The sequence below is a fragment of the Sinocyclocheilus grahami genome, unplaced genomic scaffold, assembly GCF_001515645.1.
Source record: "Sinocyclocheilus grahami isolate Dianchi unplaced genomic scaffold, SAMN03320097.WGS_v1.1 scaffold142.1, whole genome shotgun sequence".
Classification (NCBI taxonomy): domain Eukaryota; kingdom Metazoa; phylum Chordata; class Actinopteri; order Cypriniformes; family Cyprinidae; genus Sinocyclocheilus; species Sinocyclocheilus grahami.
In genome coordinates this window covers 922,068-930,266 of record NW_015505321.1, presented here as the reverse complement: position 1 = coordinate 930,266, position 8,199 = coordinate 922,068, and the positions used below count along the sequence as shown (strand labels likewise).

At 34.9% G+C, this 8,199-nt stretch overlaps 1 protein-coding gene across 5 annotated transcripts in view; it reads right to left on the bottom strand.

Annotated features, from left to right (window-relative positions):
• LOC107591476 (zinc finger Y-chromosomal protein 1-like) overlaps nt 1-8,199 on the bottom strand; it is a 16,247-nt gene that overhangs the window by 3,146 nt on the left and 4,902 nt on the right. For 4 of the 5 annotated variants that reach the window (XM_016280629.1, XM_016280628.1, XM_016280627.1 and 1 more), the window contains 5 exons: nt 6,661-6,972; nt 5,482-5,631; nt 4,558-4,677; nt 3,972-4,106; nt 672-809 (listed from right to left, as the gene is read on the bottom strand). In XM_016280629.1, coding sequence (XP_016136115.1) covers nt 672-809; nt 3,972-4,106; nt 4,558-4,677; nt 5,482-5,631; nt 6,661-6,972 — 855 coding nt within the window. Of the gene's footprint in view, nt 1-671; nt 810-2,047; nt 2,183-2,633; nt 2,754-3,563; nt 3,717-3,971; nt 4,107-4,557; nt 4,678-5,481; nt 5,632-6,660; nt 6,973-8,199 lie in introns of those variants that run through there. The other variant, XM_016280630.1, reaches the window with a different exon arrangement.

Genomic DNA, 8,199 nt, shown 5'->3' with positions numbered 1-8,199 from the left:
ACAGAACTAAAACAGAAAATAAATGAAAACATATATATATATATATATATATATATATATATATATATATATAAGAAAAATAAAAACTGAAATGGAAATAAACATAAATGGCCGTTTAAAAAACAACAACATTACAAAACAACAAAAATACTAAAATCTAAATTAAAACTGAAAATATAAAAAATGCAGCTGATATAATATAGATACGAGCATGTTTACTGTCGTTAACTATAACTTTTTTGTTCATTGGAATAAAGATGAAGAAAAATAGAATATAATAGTAGATGAAAATACAAAATATCACTAAAAAATTTTAAATTATAATGATACTAAAATAATACTGGATACAACATACAATTCAACTGAGACACTCAAAACTGCTGAAATAAAATCACAATTTAACATTTACAAATTATTAAATTCACTGAAAAATATTTGAAAACAAAAAAGGTCTATATTTGTATATTGGCAAAAAAAATTATTTCTGCTTTTTTCACCACTTTTAATCATCATTTTACTTCATGAGTTAATTTGAAATGGTCCTTCAGCGTGATGCATAATGCTATAAACATCCTATGTAATCTGCCATTATCTGTAAAGCTTAGCACTTTCAAATTCTACAAAACCTAAGATTTATTAATTAAGTTAGTGAGAGTTGAGCGTGCTGATACCTGTTTGGACCTGTCGGGGTTCAGCTCGTCTCTTGTTCTTGCCGTGTTGCCGGTTGAGTTTGTCCAGTGCATCCGACTCGTCAATGTGCAGTAATGCACTCGCTGCTCCGTTCCGGTTCTCACAGCCCTCATCAGCACCTGCTCACCAAACACACATGAGCATATTCAAAATCATTTAGCATTAGAAGAACCATCCTAATAAATGCAAAACCACAACTTTATTATAGTTCAAAATACATATGTGACTCTGGAGCACAAAAGCAGTCTTAAGTCGCTGGGGGATATTTGTAGCAATAGCCAACAATACATTGTATGGGTCAAAATTATTGATTTTTCTTTTATGCCAAAAATCATTAGGATATTAAGTAAAGATCATGTTCCATGAAGATATTTTGTAAATTTCCTACCGTAAATATATAAAAACTTCATTTTTGATTAGTAATATGCATTGCTAAGAACTTCATCTGGATAACTTTAAAGATGATTTTCTCAATATTTAGATTTTTTTGCACCCTCAGATTCCAGATTTTCAAATAGTTTTATCTCAGCCAAAATATTGTCCTATCCTAACAAACCCATACATCAATGGAATCCAGTGTTTCTAGTTTAACTTGACGTACTAAAATAACTAAAACTAAAAATTAATAAAAACCATATAGACAAAAACACAAAACTACTAAAAATGACAAAACGCACAATAAAAATACTAAAACTGAAAATATGAAAATAAAAACTACATCAAAACATTATTTAAAAATATTATTTCAGTGATACCAAAAATAACACTGATTTTGAATCAAATCGAGATCAGAATCGAATCAAAAGCTTGTGATTCAAAATCGAATCATGAAATTTGTGGCCTACATTTCATAACGCCCATATGCATGTAGTGTGTTGTTTGTAGTTAATAGACTCTATTTAGTGGGGCTGCGACGATAAATCGATGCAGAATCGATTCGTGGATGGATTCTGAGATCTTCTGAATGCATCGCGATTCTCTCTGGAATCAATTCTGAGCTTAGATTTTAACAGCACATGGTGGTCTAATCTAGTTTTTATCCGCACACTCAAATGCTCATGAAGAAGAGTGCTTGTGCGTTCGCTTTTATGGCGCGAGATTAATGTAAACAGCCCACTGTGAACACCCTTGTAATTCGCTTGTAAGGATTTGGAAACTAGCAGAGTACGGCTGTATGCAGTGTCAAAACTAAGCTCAGAATCGACTCGAGAAAGAATCGCGATGCATTCGGAAAATCTCAGAATTGATGCTGAATCATTTCTCGATTCATCTATTTATTTTCCCAGCCCAACCGTTTAGGCTGCAGTTATACTACATGATCTGGATTTGTAGGGTCAGTGAAATGCGGACTCCTGACCGTATGCAGCGGCCCACGCGACAGGCATGAAGTCCTTGCTGAGGGCAGTGCTATCATACGGTCTGTCGTGAGGAACCGGCTCCTCTCCTCCAACCACCACCTCCATGTACACCTCATCCGAGAGCTTAGACCCGCCTGCGCACAAAACACCACAAACTGCACATAAACAATGGATAAACACACAATAACAGCGTCTAAAACTACATCGTGACATTAACGATGACATCCACCACACAAGTCTCATGACGTTTCAATGCTTCAAATCACATCATCTTTGAAAAGCTATTATTGCATTTTGCAGCTTAAAAATCAGAGAGGAGTACATTTGGGACAATGATAACTACATTTTCAAAACTGGAACCAAAGGAATCAGACATTCAGAAACATGTGCTCCTCAATGTCTACAGTGGTTGCAGTGCTGGTTTGACATGTTCCCCTAAAGTTACATAATTTGACATTTGTAGCACAGAAAGAGCAAAGCGCTTTGAGCAAAAACTAAATGTTTATTTGAGCTTCTGCAGCCAATATCAAGCAAACATGTTATTGTATGGTTCTATCAGTGTGAATCACTTTATAGATGTCTCACCATCAGTCTGTGTGTGATGAGCGTCTCCCACAGACATGTAGACCATCTTCTCTCTCAGCGGCCGGACCACAGGCTCAGCCAGAACCACCGCCTCGTTCTCACCGAGATCCACCGCCTCTCCTACACACAGATACAGCGCTAAACAACCAGTCCTATTACTGGACTACATCCTCATCTCAAGCTATTAAAGGGGTCATATGTAGCAGAAATGAAAAGTTGTGGCAAACACCCAAGAAAGACCCAGGAGAGTATGTGAACCTGCAGTTTGAGTTTCAATTTCTTTGTAATCATTGAACTGAAGGTTTCATCAATGGGCCCAAAACAATACAAAATGATTTCAGTATTATACACACACATATACATATACATATATATATATATATATGCAAGTATAGTATTATATGTATAACACTTTTGCTAATATTCTGCCGAATAATTCATAATAAATAATTTATAATTTATGCCGTGCATTGATTTTCACTTGTATGTAGCCTATCAGAAAATTATTACGGAGGCAGCTGACGTTAATGAAATAATTTGCAGCTTTACTCGCAAACTACATTTCCTGTTCATCAATAAGGTAAGAACCAGAGCCATTATAAACCTCAATATATTTGATTAAACTAAATTAATTGAAAAGTGTAGTGTAGTGTAGTGTAGTAGTAGTAATAGAATATGTTTGCGGTCGTAATGATGACAGTAGCGCACACAAAATAGTATCTGTTCTGTGCTCCGGCGCGGTTAGCGCTCACATGGCATGCGTACCGCGCCCGAGCCCAACCGAACCGTGTCCTGGCCCACCTCTTCCAACCGGGCCAGGGACGGCTAAACGCTGCCAAAATGCCTAGTGTGAGTACACCCTACCTCTAAATACTTTAATTGTATAGAAATAATACCAAAGTAGCGCTGGTTCAAATCTCGTTCACTCACCAAGGTCATCTTCTCCAGAGTCTGCTTTAAAGATGTAAACTTTAATGACTTCCTGTCCGTCCTCATCCTTCTCCACCTCCTGATCATCTATCGCCCCCTCGACCGTCACCTCCTCTCCGTCTCCAGACACCATCTTACCCGCCTCGTCCACTACAGGAGGAAGAACACACTTATCATTATGAACAGAGAATACTTCGATCAGAAGCATTTTTAGGATTATGATAAAAAGAAAGGAGACAAAACTTTGGTAAAATAAAATAAAATACTATTTATTATTAAATATTATATGTAAAAAAAAAAAATCATGTGTTAATGATTCATCTATTTATTTTCCCAGCCCAACCGTTTAGGCTGCAGTTATACTACATGATCTGGATTTGTAGGGTCAGTGAAATGCGGACTCCTGACCGTATGCAGCGGCCCACGCGACAGGCATGAAGTCCTTGCTGAGGGCAGTGCTATCATACGGTCTGTCGTGAGGAACCGGCTCCTCTCCTCCAACCACCACCTCCATGTACACCTCATCCGAGAGCTTAGACCCGCCTGCGCACAAAACACCACAAACTGCACATAAACAATGGATAAACACACAATAACAGCGTCTAAAACTACATCGTGACATTAACGATGACATCCACCACACAAGTCTCATGACGTTTCAATGCTTCAAATCACATCATCTTTGAAAAGCTATTATTGCATTTTGCAGCTTAAAAATCAGAGAGGAGTACATTTGGGACAATGATAACTACATTTTCAAAACTGGAACCAAAGGAATCAGACATTCAGAAACATGTGCTCCTCAATGTCTACAGTGGTTGCAGTGCTGGTTTGACATGTTCCCCTAAAGTTACATAATTTGACATTTGTAGCACAGAAAGAGCAAAGCGCTTTGAGCAAAAACTAAATGTTTATTTGAGCTTCTGCAGCCAATATCAAGCAAACATGTTATTGTATGGTTCTATCAGTGTGAATCACTTTATAGATGTCTCACCATCAGTCTGTGTGTGATGAGCGTCTCCCACAGACATGTAGACCATCTTCTCTCTCAGCGGCCGGACCACAGGCTCAGCCAGAACCACCGCCTCGTTCTCACCGAGATCCACCGCCTCTCCTACACACAGATACAGCGCTAAACAACCAGTCCTATTACTGGACTACATCCTCATCTCAAGCTATTAAAGGGGTCATATGTAGCAGAAATGAAAAGTTGTGGCAAACACCCAAGAAAGACCCAGGAGAGTATGTGAACCTGCAGTTTGAGTTTCAATTTCTTTGTAATCATTGAACTGAAGGTTTCATCAATGGGCCCAAAACAATACAAAATACTTTCAGTATTATACACACACATATACATATATATATATATATATGCAAGTATAGTATTATATGTATAACACTTTTGCTAATATTCTGCCGAATAATTCATAATAAATAATTTATAATTTATGCCGTGCATTGATTTTCACTTGTATGTAGCCTATCAGAAAATTATTACGGAGGCAGCTGACGTTAATGAAATAATTTGCAGCTTTACTCGCAAACTACATTTCCTGTTCATCAATAAGGTAAGAACCAGAGCCATTATAAACCTCAATATATTTGATTAAACTAAATTAATTGAAAAGTGTAGTGTAGTGTAGTGTAGTAGTAGTAATAGAATATGTTTGCGGTCGTAATGATGACAGTAGCGCACACAAAATAGTATCTGTTCTGTGCTCCGGCGCGGTTAGCGCTCACATGGCATGCGTACCGCGCCCGAGCCCAACCGAACCGTGTCCTGGCCCACCTCTTCCAACCGGGCCAGGGACGGCTAAACGCTGCCAAAATGCCTAGTGTGAGTACACCCTACCTCTAAATACTTTAATTGTATAGAAATAATACCAAAGTAGCGCTGGTTCAAATCTCGTTCACTCACCAAGGTCATCTTCTCCAGAGTCTGCTTTAAAGATGTAAACTTTAATGACTTCCTGTCCGTCCTCATCCTTCTCCACCTCCTGATCATCTATCGCCCCCTCGACCGTCACCTCCTCTCCGTCTCCAGACACCATCTTACCCGCCTCGTCCACTACAGGAGGAAGAACACACTTATCATTATGAACAGAGAATACTTCGATCAGAAGCATTTTTAGGATTATGATAAAAAGAAAGGAGACAAAACTTTGGTAAAATAAAATAAAATACTATTTATTATTAAATATTATATGTAAAAAAAAAAAATCATGTGTTAATGTCTATTTTTGGATAATTCAGTCCAGCTTGAAAATGTTGTCCAAACTATTCAGAAAAAAACTAATGAACGAATAATTGAATGAATGAATAAACAAACAAACAAATAAATAAACTACTTTAACAAATGAACAAACTGACAAGACCACAACTAAACTAAAATTATTGAAAATATAACATTTTAAAACGAAAATGAAACAAACATTGATGACCAACATAACAATACAACTTAAATGAAGCAAAACTTAATGTCAAAAACAAATCATAATATAAATTATTATATTACATAATATTATAAAAACTACTAACAATGACGAAAGCACATAACTAAAAAATATGTATTTTTGTAAAACTGAAGATATTAAAAAAATTAAAAAACGGCTTTACTAAAATTACCAAAGAATGAAATAAATTTAAGAAATGTCAAAAAACAAGTGATATTATGTAATATTACAAAAACGAATAACTATGGCAAAAGCACATAACTAAATAATAAGCAACTTTAAAAAAATAACATTTTAAACTGAAGATATAAAAAAAGTAACAAAAAACACAAGCATTAGATGAAAAACAAAAGAAAATGCAGCCTTGGTATCTAACTAGGTACAAAAAAATATATAATAATATTATATTGCATAATACTGTAAAAAGTAATAAGAATGAATTGTTATACATGACAAATGACAAATTGAAGGTGTTGATAAACAAACAAACAAACAAAAAGAAAATGTTGCCTGGCAACTAACTGGAATGAGTTTGAGTTGAATTAAGTTGAAAACTGCATTTGAAACAATAAATTGAACCAAACGAACGCATGAGCGAATCAAGCGACAGAAAGAACGAGTGACTGAATGATTGGGTGAATTACAGGAGATCATGAGGTAATCTCCGCAGCCGTCCGAGTCGTGCTCAGGGTCCCTCCCCTCCGTCATCTCTGCCATGGCAACGCTGTCCTCCTCTTCCTCCTCACCCTCCAGTGACATCACGCAGGTCTCCATGGCAACGCCCTCGTCGTCGTCGCAGTGCACGTACTCGGCGACCACGTCCTCCACTGCGTCCTGGATGACGAGCTCGTCGGAGGAGAAGCCCTGGACAGACACGGCCTCTCCCTCCACCTCTGACACCAGCACCGTCTCCTGCAGCTCCACCACATACTCCTCCTCCCCTGCACCTCCCTCATCTGCAACAACACACACAACTACTGCTCAAAACTACGGTCTACACTTCATAACGACTGCTGGTTACTACGGTTCAATTACATATGTGACCCTGGAGCACAAAACCAGTCATAAGGGTCAATTTTGTGAAATTGAGATTTATACATCATGTGAAAGCTGAATAAATATCTTTCCATTGATGTATGGTTTGTTAGGATAGGATAATATTTGGCTGAGATGCAACTATTTGAAAATCTGGAATCTGAGGGTGCAAAAAAATCTAAATATTGAGAAAATCATCTTTAAAGTTGTCCAAATGAAGTTCTTAGCAATGCGTATTACTAATCAAAAATTAAGTTGATATATTTACAGTAGGAAATGTACAAAATATCTTCATGGAACATGATCTTTACTTAATATCCTAATGATTTTTGGCATAAAAGAAAAATCTATTATTTTGAGCAATGCAGTGTATTTTTGGCTATAATATAATATAAAGACTGCTTTTGTGCTCCAGGGTCCCATATAGATACATACTGCTTTATGTCAGCTTTTTGACACAATAATAATAATAATAGAGAAAAAAAACTGACAACAATAAAAGCACACATCATGATAATTATTATATAATAATTATTATAATTCATAATTACATATAAATATGTATTACTTAACAATTACATACTTTTTATTATAATTATATACATTTTAAAATTCATTATATTCATTATTATAATTTATTATAGTAATATATTCTAAAAACATTTTCAATGTAATAATTTTTCAATATAATTTGTTGCCCATACAGACTCTTAATATATTAATAATAATTAAATTAACTCTCTTAATAATAATTGCTCATAATTAAATATACACTAAATATAAATAATGCATAATTAATATAACTAATTTTAATTATAGTATAATTAAATTATAAAAACAATAATATTTTTCTATATTTTTATTTCGCATTATGCCATTTAATATATTTGTGTGAAATTATGTTTTTAATCATACAGATTTATTTCAATTATGTACATTTTAATTAGGTATATTTATGTATATTTTTATATATTTTTGATCCCATTTAATATATTTGTAATTTTAATAATTATTAGTAATTATTAATAATAATGCAAAACATGTAAGAATTATTATTCATCATTAATAATTATAACTTATAATTAAACAATATAAATAAAAATATGAATGAAATATAATGTGTGTGCATATACACACACACATACATA